General features: G+C 37.7%; 1 protein-coding gene across 1 annotated transcript in view; it reads right to left on the bottom strand.

Annotated features, from left to right (window-relative positions):
- The window catches only part of LOC131198395 (deleted in malignant brain tumors 1 protein-like), a 37,186-nt gene extending 11,313 nt beyond the window's left edge, over positions 1–25,873 (bottom strand). The window contains exons 1-7 of the mRNA XM_058182987.1: positions 25,680–25,873; positions 13,490–13,837; positions 11,820–12,125; positions 9,822–10,136; positions 8,258–8,563; positions 6,772–7,086; positions 5,903–6,208 (exon numbers count right to left, since the gene is read on the bottom strand). Of these exons, the coding sequence (XP_058038970.1) occupies positions 5,903–6,208; positions 6,772–7,086; positions 8,258–8,563; positions 9,822–10,136; positions 11,820–12,125; positions 13,490–13,837; positions 25,680–25,773 (1,990 nt within the window). The 5' untranslated portion in view covers positions 25,774–25,873. The remainder of the gene's footprint in view (positions 1–5,902; positions 6,209–6,771; positions 7,087–8,257; positions 8,564–9,821; positions 10,137–11,819; positions 12,126–13,489; positions 13,838–25,679) is intronic.
- Between the last annotated feature and the right edge of the window lie 1,302 nt (positions 25,874–27,175).

The raw sequence follows: 27,175 nt of genomic DNA, 5'->3' as shown, positions 1-27,175 counted from the left end.
GAGGTGCTCATTATGTTTTGAACCCGGTAATTATCTCTCCAAATATATCCAGGATTACTTTAGATTATTTTTCTAATCTAATTAGAAAATAATTAATTATATTTTCTAATCATCTTTAGAATGCACTGGATCATGAAATACACTTGGCATAATTCTTGTTTGTTTTTAATGAAAAGAAGGACTAGGGATAGCGTAATAGCAGTGTTCCAATATCTAAGGGAGTGCCACAAGGAAGAAGGTCAACCTATTCTCCAAAGCACCTGAAGGTAGGACAAGAAACAATGGATGGAATCTAATCAAGGAGAGAACCAACCTAGAACTAAGGAGTAATTTCCTGACAGTGAGAACAATAAAGCAGTGGAACGGCTTGTCTCCAGAAGTTGTGAGTGCTCTAACACTGGAGGTCTTTAAGAAGAAATTGGACAACCAATCTCTTCTTAACGAGAGAGAGAGAGAGAGAGAGAGAGAGAGAGAGAGAGAGAGAGATTGAATTATTTCTCAGCTTGGTAAAAGAAAAAGCTGCAGAAAATCTGACAGATAATGTAGTAAAAGAAATTCCACCCTCCCCCACTTTTTAAATAAGCAATTAAAGAGAAATGTTAAGGTAAATATTAGTTTTGGAATAAGAGATTGGTATATTTTATTAGATTTAGATTTAGATTTAGATTTATTGGATTTTTATACTGCCCTTCTCCTGAAGGACTCAGGGCGGTTCACAGCCAAGATAAAACAGCAATAATATACAAATAAAACAATAATTAAAAAACTTATTAGATATAAGGCCAAATTAAAACATTTTAAACCGTAAAAAAACCAATAAAATTTATATTAAATATTAAAAGCTATTTAAAATTCCTATGCCAGTCCTGCGCGAATAAACAGATAAGTCTTCAGCTCGCGGCGGAAGGTCCAAAGGTCAGGCAGTTGACGAAGTCCAGGGGGAAGTTCATTCCAGAGGGTGGGAGCCCCCACAGAGAAGACCCTTCCCCTGGGGGCCACCAGCCGAAATTGCTTGGCGGATGGCACCCTGAGAAGTCCCTCTCTGTGCAAGCGCATGGGTCGGTGGGAGGCATTCGGTAGCAGTAGGCGGTCCCGTAAGTACCCTGGCCCTAAGCCATGGAGCGCTTTAAAGGTAGTAACCAAAACCTTGAAGTGCACCAGAAAGACCACAGGTAGCCAGTGCAGCCTGCGCAGGAGTGGTATTACATGGTAGCCACAAGTGGCTCCCTCTATCACCCGCGCAGCTGCATTCTGAACCAACTGGAGCCTCCGGGTGCTCTTCAAGGGGAGCCCCATGTAGAGAGCATTGCAGTAATCCAAGCGAGAGGTAACAAGAGCATGAGTGACCGTGCATAGGGCATCCCGGTCAAGGAAGAGGCGCAACTGGCGAATCAGGCGAACCTGATAAAAAGCTCTCCTGGAGACGGTTGTCAAGTGATCTTCAAAAGACAACCACCCATCCAGGAGAACGCCCAAGTTGCGCACCCTCTCCACCATGGCCAATGATTCGCCCCCAACAGTCAGCCACGGCTGCAGCTGACTGTACCGGGGTGTCGGCATCCACAGCCACTCCATCTTGGAGGGATTGAGCTTGAGCCTGTTTCTCCCCATCCAGACCCGTACGGCTTCCAGACACCGGGACAGTACTTCGACAGCTTTGTTTGGGTGGCCTGGGGTGGAGAAGTACAGCTGCGTATCGTCTGCGTACAGTTGGTACCTCACCCCAAAGCCATTGATGATCTCACCCAGCAGCTTCATATAGATGTTGAACAGGAGAGGTGGGAGAATCGACCCCTGCGGCCTCAACCCACACGTGAGGCGCCTCGCGGTCGATCTCTGCCTCCTGCCAACACTGTCTGCGTCCGGTCAGAGAGATAGGAGGAGAACCACCAATAAACAGTGCCTCCCACTCCCAAACTCCCTAACCGGTGCAGCAGGATACCATGGTCGATCGTATCAAAAGCCACTGAGAGGTCTAATAGGACCAGGGCAGAGGAACAACCCCTGTCCCTGGCCCTCCAGAGATCATCAACCAACGCGACCAAAGCCGTCTCCGTACTGTATCCGGGCCAAAAGCCGCACTGGAACGGGTCTAGATAGACAGTTAAATCCAGGTATTGGGGTAATTGACGTGCCACCACACTCTCTACAACCTTCGCCACAAAGCTGATAATTTCCAAAAACAGCTGGGTCCAGGGAAGGCTTCTTGAGGAGGGGTCTCACCACCGCCTCTTTCAAGGCGGCAGGGAAAACCCCTTCCAACAAAGAAGCATTGATAATCCCTCGGAGCCAGCCTTGTGTCACCTCCTGTGTAGCCAGCACCAACCAGGAGGGGCACGGGTCCAGTAAACATGTGGTGGCATTCAACCTCCCCAACAACCTGTCCATGTCCTTGGGAATTACAGGGTCAAATCCATCCCAAACAGTCTCAACAAGACAAGTCTCTGACCTCTCACCTGGATCTACCCAATTTTGATCCAACCCATCCTGAAGCTGAACGATTTTATCGTATAGATAACTACTAAACTCCTCGGCACGGCCCTGTAAGGGGTCCTCCCACACCTCCTGTTGAAGGAGAGAGCGGGTCACCCAAAACAGGGCAGCTGGGCGGTTATCTGCCGACGCAATGAGGGAGGAAACGTAAAAATGCTTCGCTTCTCTCAATGCCACTAGGTAGGTCCTACTATAAGACCTAACTAGTGTCCGGTCAGCTTCGGAATGGCTGGATCTCCAGGCACTCTCTAGGCATCTTCTCTGGCGTTTCATCTCCCTCAGCTCCTCGGAGAACCAAGGAACTGGTTGAGATCTACGCCGGGTTAGAGGCCGCAAAGGCACGACCCGGTCTAAAGCCCCAGCCGCGGCCAGTTCACAGGCCGCAACTAGTTCTTCAGCCGTGCCGTGGGCCAGATCCTCAGGGAACGGCCCAAGCTCCGTCAGGAACCTCTCCGGGTCCATCAGGCGCCTGGGACAGAACCAACGTATTGGTCCTGTCTCACTGTGGTGTTGAGTGGCGGTCCGAAAGTCATAATTGTTAAAGTTGTAAAACTATTGCCTCTTTTGTCTTAAAGATAAAATTAATTCAATACAAGAATTAATAGATAGTTTCACTTCTCATCCAAGAATATCTTAAGTTCTAAGTTAAAACTGAAGAAGCTTTTTAGATAAGAAGCAAAACATTTTCAAAGAAAAAGCCAAGAAAGTTCAGTTGTCTTTTGAAAAAAGCATCTTTGGGATAAGTTTTTTATCTACTAAGCATAAAAGAAAAGTTTCTGGTATCTTCTCTTATTAAAATATAAATCTAATTACTGTTGTTGTTAAATGCCAGCATTATTTTATTTAAAAATATTTTAAATTACAATTTGATGTAAAATTTAAATCCTTCATCCACATGTTTTTCCCTTTATTCAAGCATTATATTATATCCCTCTTTGGTCATTGGATCATACAATGCTTCACATTCTCATTCTCCAAATTCAGTTTCAATAACAGTTTATACACCTTGGCAATAATATGTTCATTATTACCACACAATACAAGTTCTAACTCCTTTTACAAGGTCAAGTCTATAACCTTTAAAGTCTAATTTAAACCTTTCTTTTAGTTGTAAATATGTAAACCAGTGGAAGCCATGTCCTTCTGATTCCATCTTTTCTTTAGATTTGAGGGTAAGTTCACCTTGATTAAAAAATATTATTTGAATGTGAGTCCACCAATCTGGTCTCACCATTCTTTCTTTTCTAAAAAAGGCTTCCTGAAGTGATACCCAAAGAGGTACTTTCACAGAGAATCTTGTTTTATATTTGTTTAAAACCCTTAGTATGGCATGTCTAACAAAGTGATTGTTGAAATCAACATTTATTTTAACGTTGTCATACCATAATAGGCATGCTATCCAAATTTTAGTTCATGGCCCTCTAATTCCAGTAGTCTCTTTGTTTTGGAGAGTTACCCACATCCAGACCAAACAACAGACAATTCAAAATTTGGTAAGCCCAAACTTTCTCGTTCTTTAGCATCTTGTAATAGTTTGTTTCTAATATTTGGGGTTTTTTCTTGCCAGAAAATATTCATTTGCCATTGTTTAAATGGAGTGTCAGTAATAAGTATCAGTAAAGTCTGAAATAAAAATAACATCTTCGGTAGAACATTCATCTTAATTACAGAGATTCTACCCAATAAGGGTAATTGCAAATTATCCCATCTTGAAAGGTCTTTTTAAATATAATTCTGATATCAGGTACAAAGTTGTTTTGAAACAATTTAAAATTTGTAATTGTCCATATAATCCCACGATATTTCACTTTTTTCTCCATCTTGAAGCCTGACTTTTTTTGTCAATATTTCATAATCCTGAAAAGCCTTATTCTAGACATGCATTGTTATTTTCTGTTTATTTGTTTTGAAGTCTGTTAATGCTCTAAACTCATTTAGTTTCTTCATCAAGTATTCTATACCTGTTTTTGGGCCTTGCAAAAATATGACTAAGATTATGTTTATATACAATGCGAATTATAAGAACTCTTGGTTATTTAACAAGACACTTTAAAAAAAAAAAAAGGAAAACACCTTTGTCTTTGTGCGATGTGAGAATCTGGTAACTGAAAGACTCCAATCTGATTTAATAAATATCAGAATGTAACTAATGCATTAAGTTGCATCAACAGAGGGATACAATCAAGATCAAGTGAGGTAGTAATATTACTCTATAAAGCCTTAGTAAGACCACACCTAGAATACTGCACTCAGTTTTGGTCACCACATTATAAAAAAGATGTTGAGATTCTAGAAAAAATACAGAGAGGAGTAACCAAGAGGATTAGGGGACTGAAGGCTAAAACATTTATTTTTATTTATTTATTTATTTATTTTGTCACAACAATATATGTAGGTATCATACAAAAAGATTATATAGTATATAAACACATATATGGGTAAATATAAGGAGGTATAAGCATATATATATATATATATATATATATATATATATATATATATATATATATATATATATATATATATATATATATATATATATATATAGGAAGAAGAAAAGAAAAACAATAGGACAGGAACGATAGGCACGTTTGTGCGCTTATGCACGCCCCTTATGGTCCTCTTAGGACTGGGATGAGGTCAATAGTAGAAAGTTTTTGGTTAAAGCTTTTAGGATTATGGGAAGAGACCACAGAGTCAGGTAAAGTATTCCAAGCATATGAAGAAACATATGAAGAACAGTTGCAGGATATGGGCATGGCTAGTCTAGTGAAGAGAAAAAACAGGGGAGACATGATAGCCATCTTCCAATATTTGAGGGCCTTCCACAGACAGGAGAAGGTCAAGCTATTTTCCAAAACACCTGAAGGCCAGACAAGGAATAATGGATGGAAACTGAACAAGGAGAGATTCAACCTGGAAATGAGAAATTTTCTGACAGTGAGAGTAATCAACCAATGGAACAGCTTGCCTTCAGAAGTTGTGGGAGCTTCATCATTGGAAGCTTTCAAGAAGAGACTGGACTGCCATCTGTCAGAAATGGTGTAGGGTCTGCTTGGGCATGGGTTGGACTAGATGATCTACAAGGCCCCTTCCAACTCTGTTAATCTGTATCTATCTGTATCTACTCTTCCTGGTGTGAGTTGATGCCCAGCCATGAGGTCATTTAAAATGTGTGAGAATTGCTGAACTATCTTGAAACTACCTTGTTGGAGGTTAGAGGAACAACTTGTAGATTAGCAAAAATATTATTTCAAAATATTTGTATTTTATGTTTCCTCCATATTAAATGTCTTTTCATTATAGATTTATAAAGATCAGAATTTATACCTCAATATTCAGCCATAATAAATATCTCCAAAACAATTGGAATAAATAAAATAAAAATCCCAAATCAGCTAAAACTAACCTGCACACTCCACCCCAGCATCTTCTCCATGGTGGCAGTTATTTGTTCCCCAAGTGCTTGCTGTGCATTGACTGAGGGAGTTTTCTGTTCCTTGGCAGTTCACATCATCTAGCCAAATTGGCCCTCTTCCCTGTCCAAAAAATGCCTTTCTTCGGGCTCTCAAAGCAACACCACAGCCCATTTCCCTGCAGATCACCTCAGCATGCTTCATGTCCCAGCGGTCATCACACACAGTCCCCCACTGCTGGTCATGGAAGATCTCCACTCTTCCTGAACAGCGGCTTGAGCCATTCATCAGTCGGAGTTCTGATGGGAAATAAAAGGTTGAAAAACCACAACATCATAAAATAAATTGTTGGCAAGGTTCTTGAATGTCTTACTGCTGGGCCATTTCACCCCAAGGGGAGCAATATAAGAAAAAAAAACAGCTTCTTGTTAGGAAGCATGGTTTTAATCATCATCATCATCATCATATCTAATTTTCTCCATAAGGAGAAATTATTGACCCTTTTTGCTTCCAGATATCTTGGTTCCTGACATTTACAGAAGAGCAATTTTTAAGAAGAAAATTACTTACTTGAGATGAATAAATTAATCCTTACCGAGGAAACATCTTTTTAATCTCAATATATGAGAAATAGAGATGAGAAGGAACAAATACTAATTGAACAGGCACTTAAATCTTCTTCAGCTCAATAGCTACACCTGACCATTGGATGACATACCAAGAGCCATATATATAGGGCAATTGTCTGAAGGTAGCCAAAATCTAAATGAGCAGTAGATGCAGAGCAAAGAAAAACAATGCTAACTTATTATTTGAGTCAATCTCCAAACCCTTTATATATTACCCCTCCTGAAGTGCATACCTGAACATACAGCACCAGCATCCTCTCCATGGTTGCAGTTGTGTTCTCCCCAAGATTTTAGACGACAGTCACGGAGACCAGCTTCTGTTCCTTTACATTTGACATCATCCAGCCAAATGGGATCACTTCCTTTTCCAAATTTTGCTCCTCGTGGGGCCGCTAAAGCTACTCCACAGCCCAGTTCCCTGCACACAACTTGCGCATTGGTGAGCTCCCAGCCATCATCGCAGACTGTTCCCCATTGTTGGTTGTGCAGCACTTCAACTCTCCCAGAACAACGACTTGTACCATTCACCAATCTGACTTCATAGGGGTCTGAAATGGTTAGAGTCAGTGTTATTTTCCTACTTCTCACAACAGCCTGTATGAAAGCTAAGTAGAATCAACACAGGAGTTTGGACCTATATCTGACTTCATGTGTCACACTAAGTTATAATATGCCTTGTTTGATTGTGATTTTTGAATGGTCAAGAATTAAATGGTCATGATTTATTCTAACATGATCTGACTCATGATCTGACATTGTTGACTTCAACTGCTTAGCATGCTTTGTTATCAGAAATATGCAGTTTGTTTATCATTTCCTGATTTATTCCTGATCAGTTTTATCCCCACTCAGTATTTTAATGAAGTCTAAAGAACAAGGACACAAGACAACAAAACTGCTAAAATGGAACAGAGTAGAAATGGGCCAAACAAAATATTACTTTCTTGATCTGCAAGATTGTTTTTTATTGACTGGGTGTGGTCTTGAAACAAGCCAGGGCTTAAGGGATGCTTGAAAGCATGTGTTTTTAAATAATTTCCAAGCTCCTTAATTGTGGCATCTATGGTGTAGAGCAGGGAGATTATTGAAAGAGAGGAAAGATAGAATCCCAATCCAAGACTTCTCCTTTGGTATAGTATGTGTGTTGACATCCACAGAGAAAAAAGGTTGTACTGTAATGCTGCAACTGCCACCTTGGTTGTTGTGACAAAGTCTACATTCTCCCCTCATGTTGCAGCTGATTATTAGATTACTTACTTTTTTCACCAGGACTAAACAGTTCAATCAATCTTTGATTGATCATGTGATACGTAGTCATTGTTGACTTTAAATGGCATGTGGTTGTTAGATAATTGCTTGTTCACATGCCAGTTTGGATCCCTCCCTCCCTCCCTCCTTCTTTCCTTCCTTCCTTCCTTCCTTCCTTCCTTCCTTCCTTCCTTCCTTCCTTCCTTTTTTCCTTTCTCCTTCTAGAGGAGTCTGATGAGAAACCATTTAGCTACTTTTAGTACTACTGACCCAACTTTAAATGCTGCTATAATCTGCCTGCATGTCTGCCAAATAGTTCTAATTTATTTCAAGAAATTATTCCTTACCCTCAGCTGAGCCAAGCTATGTCAGTTTTATCCAGAAACCGTATCATGGCTGAACAACTGGTAACTATACCAGGAGTCTGATCTTGATCTGGGTTCCTGATTCCACAATAACTGACCAAGTTACCTGAGCATTCCACACTTGCATCACTGCTGTGGTCACAGCTATGCTCTCCCCAAGGTCTTTTTAGGCATTCATTCAGAAAAGCTTCTTTTCCTGTGCAGTTCACTCTGTCTAGCCAAATGACTCCAGATCCTTGGCCAAACCGTGCTCCCCCAATGGCCTTTAGGGCAGTTCCACACTCCAGTTCTCTGCACACCACGTTGGCATCATTTAAATCCCACTCTGCATCACACACAGTCCCCCATTGCTTGTTGTGGTATATCTCAAGCCTTCCTGCACAACGAGTAGGTCCATCTACTAGTCGAAGTTCTGATGGGACAAAAGAAGAAAGCAAAGTGGTCTATCCTCCAAACACAATTTCCACAACTTTGAGGGGAAACATATTTACCAGGGGAAAACAAAAATATGTTAAACTTTGTACACATATTAAAAATATATTCAGAAGTCAGATAATAATCTTGGGATAGCAGAAAGGACCTTGTGAACGAGATCACATCTGATTGTTTCTGATATGTCCAAGCCAGCCCATTTAAAGTCTCCCAGGGTTTTTGTCATTGCCTATATCAGCACTCTAGGGGGCCATCTGAAAGACTTCAAGCTACAGTCTTTTGGACCAGTCTTTGCTACATCACTTAATCTGAAGTTTTTCTTTTCTGTCTAAGAGGAGCCCTACTAGGTAGCAAGACCTTGGTTGATCTTAAAAAGTCAAGCAGCCCTGGATCTACTTAGAGTTTGAGTGGGAGGAACCCTGGAGATAGGTTGGACTGGTATGTCCACAAAACAATTAACATGCAGAAAAGAAATTCCTTCCTGGAAGAAAGCAAGAGCTAGCAACTTCTATATTGCTTCAAAAAAGCAACATGATACATACATACAGTCAACTGGAACCAAGGCTTATTTCACATTTCTTCATCATTCTACCATGACAGGAAAACAAAGTGTTATTTTGCCATGATTCCACCTCCAATTACCTTGACAAAAATATTTATCAAGACAGGGGAAAGACTGCCTTATTTTATTGGCCATGCCCTTTTCTCACAAGCATTCCTGAAAATCCTCTGAAATAAGAGATGACAACTTGTTTATGTGCAAGTTATGTTTCAAAAATGTTTGCATCTAGTATATCATAACAGGCCTCTGATAACTCAGTGTATTTTATTGCACTGGAATTATTTTCAATACTATATTGATTATTTATTTTGACACGTTCTTCCAGGCTTTCTTTTCTTTTAATAAGGAAACAACATGAAGAGCCTCTCAAAACTATACACCAGTTTTAGCGACTTCTGGTTTCCTATTATTTTTTTCACTTATTTCTTTAGCATTCTTTTCTTACATTAAAATCATTTTGGGCTTACCTTTAAAGGAAAACTTTAAAATAGATGCAAATATAAAACAAATAAATGTATAAATAGAAACAAAAAAGAATAAACAAATATGTAACTACTAAGTAGTCTATTTATCCACCAAACTATGTAAGCTAAATTTATGACATGTTTTCAGAAAAAGTGATCCACCTCCCCAACACACCCAGCTTCAGTCCTGAGTTTTCAGAAGTACTTCTTACCTGCGCATACCACACCGGCATCTTCTGAATGAGTGCAGTCATGTTCCCCCCACGTTTTTGCTGGACATTTGCTGATGGCTGTCTCTGATCCTGTGCAGTTCACACCATCTAGCCATATGGGACCAGCTCCAGATCCATAACGAGAACCACGTGGGGCTGACAGTGCATTTCCACAGCCTAAATACTGGCATACAACTGTGGCATCGTCCATGTCCCAGTCATCATCGCAAATAGTTCCCCAGAGTTTTTCATGCAAGATCTCAACTCTCCCTGAACAATGATTGGGACCATTTGATAATCTGATCTCAGGTGGTTCTAAAGAGAGAAACGTGGATAAGGAATGAACATTTCTGGAGATAGTTTACTGCACAATTGATTTTCTACAATATACTAAGGTATAACACTACAGCCCCCATTGTAACTAAGCCCTCATTTAAAACTGCAGCCCCACAAATAAATATATTTTAATGCAATATTCTAAGATAGCTCCATTCTTATTGTTAATATTCACTCTCTCCTATGCCTTTTTAATATTTTAATTATAATTGTTTTCTAGTTTTAATAATGACTGTTTTTATTTTATTGATTGTATTTATTGACCTGTACACTGCCCAGAATAATTTTTTGTGAGATGGATAACTATATAAATTTGATAAATAAATTAAATATGCATTGCGATCATGGAAAAGAGCACTAGCTTATGTTTAATTCAAAAAGAGGAACTTTTCTTATTAATGGTCTAAATTAATGACATGATGCCTCTCTCATCAACTATTCTGAGTAGTTTTGCAACCATTGTAAAGTTTTATAATGATGCTAATATATTATTTTAAAATGAATATTGGACAAAATGCATCGTGCTTTTCTTTGCCATTCCAAGTGATCATTTGTATATCCAGCTATCAAGTTGCTTATAATTCCATACTTCTGTAGTTATTATAATTAGGGGCGGGCTTCAAAAATTTTAGCAAGGGGTTCTCTGCCCGATTGCTGGGTGGGCATGGCCATGGTGGGCGTGCCCTAGTCGATCTCCTGCACCAGGGGGGACGGGTTGCCCTCCCCAGGCTCCAGAGGCTTTCCTCAAGCTTCCAGGAGGGCAAAAATGGCCTCCCTAGGCTCTGGAGGCCCTCCGGAGGCCGGAAATGGCCCCATTTCCAGACTTCCCAAACTTCTGGTAGGCCTGTTTTTTGCCCTCCTCAAGCTTCTGCATCCAGAACAGGCCATGTGGGGACTCCTGGGAGGGGTGGGGTGGGGCAGCCAGGAGTGGGATTTGGGGGTTCTCTGAACTGCATAGAATCTTAGCTAGAGGTTCTCCCAAACCCCTGCAAACCCCCAGCAGCCCACCCTTGATTATGATCATAAAGTACAAATGTTCCTTCTTTTTATTTCCAGGTACAAATGCCAGATATAGGAATGCAGTCACATATGTGTAAAAGTAAAAGGACTGATTATCTGAAGGGTATTTCTGGAAAAAAAATAGCGTCTCTATGTTGCTATGTGTCAGAAAAAGGAAATTAATTTTTATTTTTCATTAAAAATAATTTTTTATTATTTTTATTAATAATTAAGATATTATTTATCTTATGAATTTTCATAAGAAGATTTAGAGAATCTTTACCAAGACAACATTGAGGAAAACAATAGAGAAATGAAGAGATAACAGTTAAACAGCACATTTGCCCTATCTTAATTTGTAGAAGACAGCAGTTCCACATGGAAGATTTTTGATTCCATCCTTATGATGGTGGATGACATTTTCAGAAAAAAAGAAATTTGGTGGATCATTTTATCTCTTTCAAGGAGACTTGGACAAATTTCTTATCCCCGTGGCAGTGATTGCTATTTTTTTGGATTTATTGTTATTGTTTGTCTAATTGATCTCAAATTGATTTCACAGATTCAGAATTAATCCCCTCCCCCCTCCCCGCAGATGGACAGAATAGCCCCCAAACAATAATAGAATATACAATAGTTCCTCCAACATTTTATGATTATTACCTGCACACTCCACGCCAGCATCCTTACTGTGGCTACAACTGTGTTCTTTCATGCTTTTTGGTGGACATTTTCTTAGACTGTCTTCTTCCCCTGTGCAGTTTACCTGATCCATCCAGATTGGACCAGTTCCTTGTCCAAATTTAGCTGCACCTGCTGCTGCTAATGCACTTCCACAGCCTACTTCCCGGCACACCACATTGGCATCAGCTAAATCCCAGCCATTGTCACAAATTGTTCCCCATCTTTGGTTAAACAGCACTTCAACCCTACCAGTGCAAAGGGTAGAACCACCTGCCAGTCTCATCTCTGTGTAGAAAGAAAAAGAGAGAATGGAAAACTAATTTAGTGCAGGGGATTCTAACATGGCAGCCATCCAGAGCAGCCATTCCTGGATTAAAAAGCAAGCAAAGAATATGTTTATAACCTTCAGACAAAGGTTAAAACAAATAAACAAACAAACAAACAAACAAAGCAGCCACAGCTTTAATAACACCAGCATTCTCTGCTTTTGGGAGGAGCCCATCTAAGTATTTGTGTGGGATCACCATCACTACTCTAACAAAATCCATCATCTTTGTTTATTCCAACCAGAAATCTACCATATTTGTTTTATTTTTAATAGCTGTAAATTGACCTACCTTCTGGAAATCAGCTGAATTTTTAAAGAAACATATATGGACCACATTACACTGCAAAATGATAAATAAGTTGATGGTGGAAGGAATGGTTTTGTTCTGAGCAGATACAGGAAGATTTTAAGTTAATTTCCATCTTTTATCTGCTATCTTTCTAGAACCCGATCCTATCTGAGGCTAGATATTTTGGATTTCATTATTGAGTATCATTCCATTTTCTTTCCCTCATGGAATAATATCTATTCTTTGTGGAAAATTAATATATTCTTCTTGAAGATAGTTGTACTGTTTGTAGTTTCTGACATGGATCTGGCAAAGAAGATTGGAGTTCCTGCCACACGGAAAAGAACCATATTCTTCTTTCATCAATGCTCCCCTTCTTAAATATAATGGTACTCAAGTTTGGCCAGTCTCAGAAGCTAAGTAGAATTAGACCCAGTTAGTACTGGGGTAGGGGACCATATGACAATCCAGAACTATTAGATAGATTGAAATAACAAAAAACCCATCTCAGAAAACAACAACAATGATCAACCATCTCTATAATGATACCAGGAAAACTACAAACACAGGAACCAAACTTTAACTAGAAGATATCTTTACAATTTTGAACTTTCATATTGGTTCATGAAGTTTTTCTGGTGTTACAGAAAGAGTTTAATGAGTTGAATTCCAAGAGATAGTTAAACTGTTGTCTTGTAATATCCTGAGGCTATTCTATTGATATGCCTTTCCTTTATTATGGTAAATACTACTTATCATCACATGAGAGAATGTTTTCACTAAAGTATAGACAATACAAAAGTTCTGTAGTACATTATTACTTGCAGTAAGTTTATCATTCCAAGGTTACCATTCAAAGGTGCTATCCATCTACCTATTCTGTAATGCATATGGACATTTAATAGTTGGTTGGTGCTCAAATAGTAATGGGTTACAATAATTCCACCCATGCTGTGAAAAGCTTCACTTGTTGAAACCTTCATATCAATTAGCCATGCCAAATACGACACAACTCTCAGTTGATAAACTCACCTGAACACACTACACCAGCATCTTCCCCATGATGGCAATCGTTATCTCCCAAAGGTCTTGATGGGCATTGATTGAGGAAGCTTTCTGTCCCTATACATCGAACTTCATCCATCCAGATGCGACCAGTTCCTCGGCCAAAATTGGATTCCCTTGGTGCTGATATTGCACTTGCACAGCCCAGCTGCCGGCAGACAACACGGGCATCTTCTATGCCCCAATTATCATCACAAACAGTACCCCACAAACCATTATGGAATACTTCCACTCTCCCTACACAGCGACTTGAACCATTCATCAGGCGAATCTCTATTGGTTGTGTAACAGTTGGTTGGATAGTCACAGCTAAACCTATAAAAGCCAAGTTCACAGAATGGATTAATAAGGATAGAACAGGATAGATAAAAGAAAAGCTTCCTTTATATGCTTTGAGAACATAGCAACAGAAGAAAAGAAAAACATATGGGCAAAGATTTGAGAAGCATTTGCTGAATCAGAAGAATATTGTTCTTTTTCCTTCCTTCAATTAAGTCCAATTCTCAAAGGCTACCTGGACAACTCTCTGCAGTTCTCTGGGCATGGGTTTTTTGCAAGTGGTTTGCCATTGTCTTCTCCATAAGCGCAAGAAAAAGTGACTGGCCCAGAGTTATCCAGCTGACTTTGTGTTAAGGTGAGACTAAAACTTCTTCCACCACCTTTGGATGAATGCAAACCTTACTACTTATGCTCTTAATCTTATTTCAAAACAAAATAAGTTGTTCAGGAATTTAGAGTAAAATTAGAAAACAACAATAAAGGGATGGTTGATTAATTGAATAGATTAGGGCTGTCAAACTCCCGGCCCATGGGCCAGATGTGTCACACGCTGGTCACACCCACACCCGAGTTAGCGAAGGAGTCTTAATACGTCAAGTGATGCTGCCATGACGACATGAGTGACACCCCTGGAATAGATGCTTATATTTTTGAGATTTTTCAAAAAATTTCTGTGGCTTACAATTCTGTTTAATACTGTTCTAAAGAAGTTAAAGAAGTTATTGGGAACTTAGCTACAATTATCAAGAAATCTTTTAACACTGACAAGGTAGTAAGACAGAAATCATGTTTCTAAACTGAAATATAATTTATGAACTAAACTGAAAGAACTATTAATGTTCACCATACTACTTTACTTTGTTTAGCTTTATAAATAAATTGAATCCAATTACAAAAGTACAAATGATGCCTTATACATTTCTCTCAAGACACTTTATTGCAGATCTTCATTTTGGAAAAAAAGAAATTTAGCAGCACGACTAATGCAGAAATTGCTGAACTTACAACCATCAAAAGATTTCAATTATTTGAAAAGACTTCAACAATATGTATTGATCTTGTGCAATCTATTATTGTGTAACCATTCTGCCTTTCCTTCCCTTCCCTGCTTCCTCATTCCAATTTAAATCCTATATTAGTTTAATTAACCTCAGCAACTTTAAGACATATAGACTTCTACTCCCAGAATTCCCCAGGTAGCATGGGAACTCAGTGAATGCAGACTTTTCAGATGATGTTCTAAGGACTCTAATAACTTTAATATGGTTAATAAGTGCAAATCATGTGGCTTTTAAAAGACTTTGCTCTGATTGTGACCAAGAAATCTGATCTGTTCATTTCCTGGTGCTCAAACCCATGGAAAACTGTTGTCCTGCAGTCCCCTCCTGAGCAGCAGCTGTCTTGAGCACATCTGGGTGATCTGCACTATATAGAGAGATGGCAAATTCATTTATTTATTATTCATTGGTTTCTCAGCCTTTGCTGCTGTCATCAGCTTTGCTTTCATAGAATCATATTTCTCCCCCTGAAGTCCTCAAATTTTCCTTTTTGATAAGATTTGGATAAAAAAAATAAACATTTGTTTCATTTTCCCAAAGAGAAGTAATGTAATTGTTAGACTAAATATTTTTATGGCTATTGGAGTTCTGGTATGTATGTATGTATGTATGTATGTATGTATGTATGTATGTATGTATATATGTATGTAAAACTCACTTTTATTATTTTTGCAAATAACTCAAGGCTGTGAACATATCCAACATACTTTCTTCCTCTTATTTTTACCACCATAACAACCTTGTGAGGTGGTTTGGACTGGGAAAGAATGACTTTCTTAGTCCAAACCAAACCAGAAAGATCAGTTAGCTGATTTTCATGGCTAAGGCAGGACTTCAACTCACACTCCCCTGTTTTCTAACCTGGTGCCTTAACTACTAAACCAAATTTATTCTCTTTTAGTGTATTTTTGGTCATTCAAATGTATTACTGTTATTGCCAAATTGTTAATTTATGTTTACTTAAATAAACAAAATAAGTAAATATTTTAATTTAATTTTAATCTTTTACAGAGCCTTCCATCTCACAACAGGTTCTGGGCAGTATACTAAATCCATTATAATAAATACAAAATCATTCTGCTCTGATTAAACCATAATTACTAAAACTAAACCACATCATTAATCGTGCTTACCTAACTGCCTGGTCCAAAAGCTTGGAAGAAATGTTTTATACAATGTTCCTTTGGCTAGTTTGGGTCTGTTAAATAATGCTTGGAGTATAAATATCTTAAATAATTATAAAGCATAGGAGTGTACTAAATGTACTAGAGGGCATGAACTATTTCATAAAAATAATGTCATAAATTTCATCTTACATGAGAATCCATTGTTGAACTATGGAGTCCATACTGCATGAACAATTACAAAATTATGATACAACTGCTCAAAAGTCCATTGCTGAATGTTGCACTGCAAAATACATGTTTCCCACATATCACTTTGGAAGTGATTTAATAGAAGTTTTTTAGTAGAAACCCATTCTATTCCTAATCTCATTGTCATACCATGTAAATTCGACAAATCTAGTTTGCATCCCTGAGTCCTATAGGAATCTGACAAATATCAGCCTTTGTATAAACATTTTGTTTTGTTCAATGGTAGTTTTAATAAATATGCATTTTTAATAAATTATTTTACTATTTTAATTTTTGGTTAAAATAAGCTGAGCCACTTTTGCCAATCATTAATTTTTTCCTTTTCAGAAACCCATCTTGTTCACTACACTTTTTATGTACATAATAGGCTTATGTATTCCAACATCAGAATATCGCAGAATATAAATGTCTTATTGGCTCATCTCTTCATCCTATTTGCATCTTTCCATTCCCTTCCTTTGGTTGTTTTTGTTCATGTATTTTTTTTTATTTGCATTTATATCCCGCCCTTCTCCAAAGACTCAGGGCGGCTTACACTATGTTAGCAATAGTCTTCATTCTATTTGTATATTTATATACAAAGTCAACTTGTTGCCCCCAACAATCTGGGTCCTCATTTTACCTACCTTATAAAGGATGGAAGGCTGAGCAACCTTGGGCCTGGTGGGACTAGAATCTGCAGTAATTGCAGGCAGCTGCTGTTTATAACAGACTGCATTAGCAGTCTGAGCCACAGAGGCTTCATAATATTTTTGAAATATTCTTCCATGACACTAACAGAAAAAAAAATAAGCAGCAAAATGGGAATCTAATTTCCTTCTCCCAAGTCAAAACTATGCAAAGAGCAGATGTAGTTTAGAATTCAAGACCACCTGAATCTTTCTTATTCCCTCTTGCTTGTTCCCAGACAAACACTTGGCCCAAAATTTTGATGATTTCCAAAGTCAAACTTTTCTAGTCCCAGAAAAATCTGGCTTCACAGGATACTGATACTGTCATAGATAAAAACAAACTTGCTTCATGGGATCTGGAATATCATCATGAGTCCCCTCCCCCTTTTTATTTTATACTAATTTGAATTGTAGACTTCTTAATACCTACTAATAATATAATTAATGAATTTTAGTTTCAGAGTCAATGCTATCTCTCATCACCTGACTGAGGGACTTTTACTAACTTTAAGAATTTAACAAGTAATTGAAAAGGGATAATAATAACACAAGTGTTCTTAGCACAAAATTTGAGCTACATCTCTTTTTCCCTCTTCCCTTGAATATAATCCTCTAAATGTGTCTACTACAGAAGGGCTGTAGTCAGCCAGGACTTGGATAATGGTTCTGAAGTTGAAGAAAAGGCCCCAGCAGAACCTGTGAACAGCCTCAGGAGGTACACATTTAATAATCACCGGAGGCTGATCAAACACAGGTACCAACTGAAGAGCTGGAGTACAGATAATGATGACATATGGCCTTTCAGTTCCTGTACCTGATGAGTAGAATGAACAGCATAGCAAAGACATTCTGTGAGGCTTCTTGCCAAGAAAGGTTATACATCTCTTGAATAGAGGCTGCTGCCTGCAGCCTGGTTTAAGAGGCAGCCCTGACCCATGATCCCTTGTTGGAATCAACAGGTGTAGTCTCCAGTTCTTGTGTGAGATTTATTTGCATTCTGCCCACCTCTGAACTGATTGATAACCTTGACATGGCTCTTGGAACTATGGACTGAATTTTGTTGCTCTATATAGTCTTGTTAAACGTAAAACCACTCAGTAAGATTCTTTCAGAGACTGCTGTTATTTCCTGATCTTGAGTAATCTGCTAAAATATGAATATATAATTGAAACCAAAAACAGGACATGAGAAAAAATTGTGGAAATGAGTGCAGATAATATATTGTCATCAGGCACATTTCTTGTGAGTCCTATAAGACAGACTAGACTAAGAAATAGACTCCATAGAAGAGCCTAATGCTGGGAACGATTGAAGGCAAAAGAAGAATGGGATGACAGAGAATGAGGTGGCTGGCTGGAGTCACTGAAGCAGTAGATGTGAGCTTAAATGGACTCCAGAAGATGGTAGAGGACAGAAAAGCCTGGAGGAACATTGTCCACAGGGTTGCGATGGATCGGACACAACTTCTCAACTAACAACAACAAAAAGTCTAATAAACTACTTCCATTTAGATTGGCTACAGTAACATAATCTTGAAAAGCTGATTGTTATCTTTCTTCTCCTTTTATACACATGTGAATTAGAAAGTTGCCTGTCTGAGATATTTTTTATAATCCTCCCTCATTATTTGGATTTAAGCACTGTTTCCCTTTTTGTTGCTTTGGTAATGGATCTTCCCTCTCTCCATCCAGGTCACCCTCTTTACTCTCTACACTATTATACCAAGTCCCATTTCCTCCAATGAATTGAACCAGTCTGATTGACACTTAATCTGCCTCGTCCCCCTTTCCTCCAACAATTCATTCCTTGAAGACTGCGAAAAGAAAGAAAAAATGATCATTAAACCCTGGGAAGAGAGGAGAGAATTCAGTTATCTGAAAATATTCTGTAATATACATTCATTTGAAAGTAATCTTTCAGAATTATTGCAATCTGCAACTCTTTTCAGGTTGAAAGAATGCACATCTATTGCTAAATTATACTGGCAGAATCTCCCAATAGCACAATCACTATTGTCTATAAGGTCTCTTGTTTCTAGAGATGCTAGTTATAGCAAAATGTGGCTTTTACTACTTTGTAGTTCCTGGCATGACTCAATGTGAGCAGATGTAGATAGATGTAGATGTAATGTGACCTTGGATTTCCAGATCTCTTTCAAGCCCACTACAGGTTATTGCCATTCTAATTTCAAGAAATACAACAAAGGAGTTGATTACGTAAGGAACACTGTTTGTACTGGGGTTAACCATGGATTTGTATCCACAAGTTTCCTAATCCTCTGATAATTTCAGTAGAAATGTGTGTGTGTGCATGTGTATGTGTAACAAAGTCTATATGTTTAAATGGTCAGTGAGATGAACAAATAACATTCTACCTCCTTTTCCATTCTACCCAGAATCTGGTAATAGCTTTGGATTTGTTAAAGGATTTGCCATTAAAACTCTAGATAGGTCTGTTGTGCAAAAGACAGATAACACACATATTTAGAAAAGTTAACTTCTGGGTTTTTCCCCTCTATGCTCAAAACTTGAGTGCACAGTTGGCTAAAAACACTGAACTGCACTTTAAGAACTAAGAGATGTCATAGAGGACAGTTTGAGAGAAGCAAGCAGAGAAATTTGCAATTAGTCTTAGTTCAAGAATATTTCTTTTGAAGCAATCTTGTGAAGGTAATGACCTTCTTTCTGGGAAAACCAAAATAGTACACAGGGATGAGTTTAGTGGCAGATATTGAACTTTGGAAGAATGACTCAATATGTCAAGTTTGAATTGCAATATCTATTGCAATAGAGCAATGAAGCAAGCAGAATTCTGACAGTCCAAATCAGTTTTACTGAAAATCCAAACTTGGAGTTTTTCACAAAATTAGTTCTTCTCTAGCTCTCTTTGTGCATTTATTGAAAATGACTAATTAGCACCATGGAGATCCTGTTGCTTTAATCACAATCCAGATAAAAATCACCTGCCTCTACTATTTGAAAATTAGACTAGAAGTTTTTTTTCTCCCATGCCTTGCTTTTAATAATTGGGAGAAAAAAAGATTCACAAGGATAACTATCTTCAGGTTTAGAACAACTCTATAGTCTTAAAAGTTGGTTTTGCAAGGCACACATTTCATAATCTCCTTGAATTTCTAAGAAAGAGGTTGTTGCTTGGAAAATTTAATCATGAAATAGAAAATGGAGAACATTGCTCCACAATCCTAACTGGTTTGCTCTGAGAGAAAAGTTGCTTCAGAGCTCAGCTATAACTGTTAATATTGCTTGCTGCAGAGCCAGAAAAATGCCATGCAAGATTGGTCAACATTTATTCTTTTTCCTGTTTATTTCAAATCTTCATCTCCTCCTTTTTTCAAGCAACAGCTACTTATAATTACAGGCAAGAGTGGTGCTTGCAACTAGTCATATTGGATGCATTTCTTCTACAGCTTCTTTAGCTGAACTGCATATTTAAAGTATGTCTCCATGTCTTCTAATGAGCTGTCTGTAGTGAAGTTTTGTTCCCTCCATGTTTCCAGGCTCTTAGGGAATACTGAAAAGGGCCTAAGAAAATCACTCTGTATATTTCATAAATGTAGTCTGATTTTTAATTTCCCTCAAATATACATAAAGAGATTGCAGTTTGGTGGTAGTTAATATCTGAGATTGAAGGCTTGAAGAATTTCTGGCATGAGTATTACACTGACCAGTATTTTCTGTTCTTATATAAAGGGTAGGGTCTCTTCTTGAACTACCCTAGTTTTTTACCCCTTCTATTAGATCATAATTCATGGTTTACAGATTACAAGGAACGGCTGGTTTCATGAAATGGATGATAAAATAAGAAAAGTCCAACTATTATGGTTAGAGTGATGTATGAACTAGTCTAGGAAAGGTGTGATTAGAAAGAGCTCACCAATTGCTATAATTTAATACTTAAAAGCATAAAGGAGCACTGATTTGACTTAGTTAGCTAACTTGGTGGCAAAACAACATGGTGAGAAAGACAAAGGTTGATTTAAAGCAAAATTAAGTACAATAACAATGAAAATTAAAAAAAAATCATTAATGGATTTGAAAGCCAATGTAGTGTAATGAGGTGTCAGAGCTTGGGGTAGAAATAGAGAGTCCCAGGTTCAATTCACCTTAAGCTGTCATAATTACCGAATGAATGAAAAAAATACTAGATTATTGTGATGATAACATAGGCTAGTGAAGAGTATGACATGCATTAACTTACATTTCTGAATAAAAGGGAGGATATAAATATAAGAAATACTTAATTGAGAAATAACCTCTGGGTCTATTTTAGCAATGGTACTAAAGAGAAAAAATCTGATAAGATGTTCTTGTTTGCAGAGTTGAGAATTTTTTTGTTGATACCTTCAGTTGCCAATTGTCTTCAGTTGATACACATCTTAAGTTCTCTCTCTGACACACACACAGACTTCCTGTTCTGAGTGCAGCCATTGAGTGATCATTGCAGCAATGTATTGAAATTAGAAAGGGAGGTGCCTTAGGAGAGAAATATTATCCTTTCTGTTGATATATTTTGTTTTATTTGTGATACCCATGCTCATGTTCAAAAATCTTTATAGAAAGTTTTTCTATCTAGAAACCCCTAGAAAGTACCAGGTTAGAAAAAAAATGGTATACCTTTTGCTGAAATGCTAAATCTGTTTGTAGAAAAGGAGAAAGAAAAGAAAAATTCTGTCAGGAAAAAACTGGGAAGCATAAGCTTTAAGGGGTACAATACAGTAAATTTGCTTTGAGTCAAAGAAAAGAGCAAAGCCAGAACCACTGAAGAAGTAGTTTGAGGAATGTAATCTCGTATCAAGCAGAACTGTTGTCTTACAATTTATATCTTTGACAAGTGCACATGAGAAGAAACTTCATCAGCCAGCTTTTCTAAAACCTATGAAAGAAGATGGAGGTATGATTCTTTGCTTCTATGCACTCTTAATAACCTGGGCTAATGTAGCAGATTACAGATTATAGTCTTCAATGAAAAGAACTCCATCCTACAATGAATTAATTTAGACTGATAAAGGATAGAGAAGAGAGAAAGATATAGACTGAGATAGAGAAATAAAAAAAAGAGAGAGAGAGAGATTCTATTTGGCAGCCTGAAAAGAGAGACAGGAGCATTAATGCAAATAAGATTTTTTCCTTTTAAACTTTCAATCCTTTTCATATTCTTAGGAATAGAAGTTGCTGATATCCATAGGAGACTTGGGGTAGTGCATTTTTCTAGGGCTAATTCGGAGTTCAAAATTGTCCTCTTGGTCATGATCCCACTTTCAGCTCCATTCCTGGTAGCCACTGTTTAGAAATTATTTGGAAAAAAGTAAAATAATAACATACAGATCCAACTTTGGGTAGTCTGGCTTGAATATATTTTGTTTGTGAGCCTGTTTTAATTTGGCAACCTTGTAGTCAATGATCAAAGTCTATGTTTTCTTTATCTCCCATTTTTATTTTATTTATTTATTTAGCCAACAGGAAAGGCTCCTTGCCAATATTTGTCTGATGTCTGCATCTGGGTGGGTTCAAGAAATCCACACCCCCCCCAAAACTGTTGAAGTTTCAGAAGCTCTTATGCAGGAATATAGCCTTATATTGATCATAGTCATCAGTCTTCTCAAAGAGCAACATGTAGTCAAATAATCGAAAACCCCATCTTCACAATCTACAATTGCTTGTACTGCCAGCTGTATGTGCACCTACAAATTGAAAATTAAAACCTGACAATAGACACACATATACACACATACTATGGAATTCTTGGTGCTGAGCTTGGATGTTTTCTTGTAGACATTTCATTACTCAACTAGATAACTTCTACAGTGCTAAAAGAGTGTGTGGTTTGCTCTCTTTTTACATACAGTGGCTTGCCCTGTCAGTCAGGTCAAACAGAGAGGAATCTCCACCCCCTTCTAGCACTAATGGTGTTAGGAAGATTAAGAAAGTTTAGCCATGTACCAACATCTGCCTCTAATTTTGGAAAGAACAATGAATGGTTGTTACTTTCAAACTGGCAGATGACACAAGGGAATGTACCAAACACTTTCTTCAGATTTCCTGCATGAAATCAGTTGCTGCCCTCATTTCAGGGACCTAGTGAGATTAACAACTGATAAAGTAGTAAGTCTACTGACATAATTCCCATTGCCTGAGAACTTAGAGGAAAACATATTAAGATGAAGAAGATCCCTTAGAACTTTAGACATCATGGCCAATAATAAATGACAATATTTGGAAAGTCCCATTTCCTAAAATCTGGCCTGAGACTCAGGTCTGAATACAACTTGTATTTATGTTTGTTTATGTATATATATATCTATATAAAAGTTCAGTGAGAGCTTAAAATCAGTTTGAGGGAAGGGGGCAAACTTCATTCATTGCCTCCATTATAAGAACTGTGAGATCTAGGTTCCAAAATTCCAATCAACCATTATTATTGATTGATTGATTGATTGATTGATTGATTGATTGTTTCAATTTCTATACCGCCCTTCTCCCAAAGGACTCAGGGCGGTTTACAGCCAAAGTAAAGACAGTTAGTACAATTTTTAGGACCAGTTTAAAAGGAAAATTTAGAGTTGGTTGAAGAACTTAAAACCAATGCAGCAAAGTCTATATTACTTTCTTGTCATCAAATTTCATCTGGATTTTTGCAGCCTCAATTATTTTCTCTTGTATATTTATTACTCCTTTCAATCTAATTTCAGTTCCTCCATGCTGAAGTGGAGAAGAACTTCCCCATGGCAAAGTCCACCAATTATTTGTTTGTCATTTATCTGGCTGCTGAAAAGTTGGTTATATGCCTTTGTTTCTCCTCCTATCTTCTTAGCATGAAATTTAGACAAAATAAAGAGGATATGGATTCTATATGCTAATCATTTGTATGCCTGTTCCCTAAGCTAACAAAGACTCATCTAAACACCAGAATGGTTGTCTGTCAGATCATTAGAAACCACATAGTTCAAAATGGAGAATATAGCCCACGACTGATAGTTTAAGACATTCTCTCACATTTCAGACAAAATGCTATTCTACAAAAATAAATGACAAAGAAAAGCAAAAGCAGTCCATGATTTATGACACTGGAATACCTCTGATCCATCTGATCCATGTTTTATTCACTCAGGAGTTGCAGGGGCCTTTTCATGTGCTTGTTGACTGTAATTCTAATTTTTAGTGGCCAGGCTCAATAAAAACTTTATCAGGTTTCTTAAAAAAGATACATATCACCTAATGATTAGAAAAACTTTATAAATGCTAAAAGCAACCTTCATTTTAGAATGTATTTATTCCAGAGCTGAGATTTAGTAGCCTAATCTGTGAATGTTTATTTAATGTATTGTGTGAGTAATGCTATCATTATTAATATCATTATCATTGTCATCATCTTCATTGTCATCTTTATCATCATCCTCATTGAAAGGCACACAGGTAGTCCTCGACTTACAACTATAACTGAGCACAAAATTTCCATTAAGTGAGACATTTATTAAATGAGTTTTGCCCTACTTTATGACCTTTCTTGTCACAATTGTTAAGTGAATCACTGCAGTTGATAAGTTAGTAATCTGGTTGTTAAGTGAATGCAAAACGTGATCACATGACCTTGGGACACAGCAACAGTCATAAGTATGAACCAGTTGCTAAGCATCTTAAGTTTGATCAGATGATCATGGGAATACTTTAAAGGTCGTAACTGTGAAAAATGGTTGTAAGTCACTCTTTTCACTACTGTTGTAACTTTGAATGATCACTAAATGAACTTTTAAGTCAAGGACTACCTGTAGTTAAGGTACAGGAAACTAGTGGAATGCATTTCTAAGCATGTACTTTTAAAAAGAACATTGAGAAAAGCTACTGGATCAGACTAACCTTTATTTAGTAAACATTTCTTTGTAAGAACTTTGGCAATCATCAGATAATAGATATGCCACAAATAACTTTTTATCCATCTTCTACCCACTTTGGTTTTACCTTGAAAGTTTATATTCTATAAGTTCCCTTGATTAAAAACATAATAGAAAAGCTAACAAGCACCAAACCATACATTAGAAATTAGCTAGAGAGACCATAAGTCATCATAAGTTACAATCATTGACTAGCTGGCATCAGGAGGTCCATCAGAAAGGAGTCAGGAAGTTATCAATAGTCAACTATTAGTTTATTTTAACAACTGGCTTAGATTGATTTCTAGCAATTAAGTGCTTTACAGACAAACACACATATACATAGATGCATATTGGCAGATGGAGAAGGAATTTGTTCTGTTACCATCTGTAACAGAAGTAGGAGCTGGGGGTAAAGGAAACAACCATCTATTAACTTAAAGTCTGTAGAGATTCTCAGTCATCCAGGTCATGGTTGTCCCAAAGGTGCTTTTTTTTTTTCAAGAGGCAGCTGGGCTTTCTTGTTTTTTCTTTTGAAGAAATTTCGCTTCTCATTCAAGAAGCTTCTTCAGCTCTGACAGGATAATGTGGAATGAAAGGGTTTATACTCCTTGCAGACAACCGGTAATCTGCATCCTTTTTGCAGACATCTAGTAATCTTCAATGAGCTTCTAAAAGGATGCAGTTTACCAGCTGCCTGTGAGGAATATACATCTTTTCAATTCCCCACTATCCTGTCAGAGCTGAAGAAGCTTCTTGGATGAGAAGTGAAACATCTTCAAAAGAAAAAAACAAGAAAGCCCAGTTGCCTCCTGAAAAGAAAAAAGTACCTTTGGGACATACATTAGCTTGTTGCAGAATTAAAAAAAAAAAAGGATTACTCACCCCAAAAACAGGTAAAGAATAAAAGGGTCAAAGTAACCTCTTTGATTCTCTCTCCTAGGTATTTCTCCCCAAAGGGGAGAGAATAGGAAGCCATAGATCCCAATTAGGTAGAAGCAGATTATTCACTTGTTGTAATGAACAAAAGCTTGGACTTAAACTGCAGCTTGTCCTGATGGGACACTCTCATAGGTCAATGCCACGGGCAAAGGTTGGGAAGCAAAATACCTAGAGGGGGCTGGGTGAAACTGGAGGGAGGAGTCTAATCCCTTCACTTGGTGAAGAATACTATTTGCCAGTACTGCAGATATTTTCTGCGTATCGGACATTGAGAAACAACTTTCAGTTCCCCACAAATACCAAGAGATGAATCGCAGGCGTAAATGAGTATCTCAATTCCAGGATTAGTTTTTGCTGTCGGAGATAAATTTTAGAACATGCTAGAAAATGGCAAATGTGTTTCTGGGTATACGAGCTCTGCTTTTTCCTCATTAGTAATGATGAAAATACACATATATACCCAAAACCCTGATGTAGGTTTAAGTTCCTAAGTAGAGTTTATTTTCGAAACAGCCTGTTTTTCCTGCTTCCTCTCTGTCTCTCCAAATAAATTAATGAATTAATATCAAACAGTAGCATTGTGAAGAGTGAAGTCTTTCTAGATGATTAATATAAAATGTGGCAAGTAGCTTACTGACTGGAACTGATCATAATTTTTTTAAATTTATTTTTTTTTGCATTTATATCCGGCCCTTCTCCGAAGACTCAGAGCGGCTTACACTATGTTAGCAATAATCTTCATCCTATTTGTATATTTATATACAAAGTCAACTTATTGCCCCCAACAATCTGGGTCCTCATTTTACCTACCTTATAAAGGATGAAAGGCTAAGTCAACCTTGGACCTGGTGGGACTAGAACCTGCAGTAATTGCAGGCATCTGCTGTTAATAACAGACTGCATTAGCAGTCTGAGCCACAGAGGCCCATAATAATCAGTGGTGGGATTCAGCCAGTTCGCACCACTTCGGGAGAACTATTGACCTCACCCCATTCCTAAGAGGACCATAAGGGGCGTGCATAAGCGCACAAACGTGCCTACCGTTCCTGTCCTATTGTTTTTCTTTTCTTCTTCCTATATATGTTTATATGTGTATATACTATATAATCTTTTTGTATGATGTTGTGACAAAATAAATAAATAAATAAAAAAATAAACTGGTTGTTAACTTTCTGAGCAGTTTGGTAAACGGGTTGTTGGAAGAAATCATTAGGGCAGAGAACCGGTTGTAAAATTACTTGAATCCCACCACTGATAAGAATCATATAATGTTCCTCTTGTGACATTCATTGACAGGTCCAATTCAAAGTATAGGCGATCCATTTATATGTACAACTGGGACTAGGACTTCTGTTGATAAGTGAGCTGATCATTAAATAAGTCATGCCCAATGTTATGATTTTTTTTGTCACAGTCTTTAAGTGATCCAAATCAGTCAT

Source organism: Ahaetulla prasina, chromosome 4 (genome assembly GCF_028640845.1).
Source record: "Ahaetulla prasina isolate Xishuangbanna chromosome 4, ASM2864084v1, whole genome shotgun sequence".
NCBI lineage: Eukaryota > Metazoa > Chordata > Lepidosauria > Squamata > Colubridae > Ahaetulla > Ahaetulla prasina.
The sequence above is the reverse complement of the archived record's forward strand: the minus strand, read 5'-3'. Positions and strand labels throughout refer to the sequence as shown.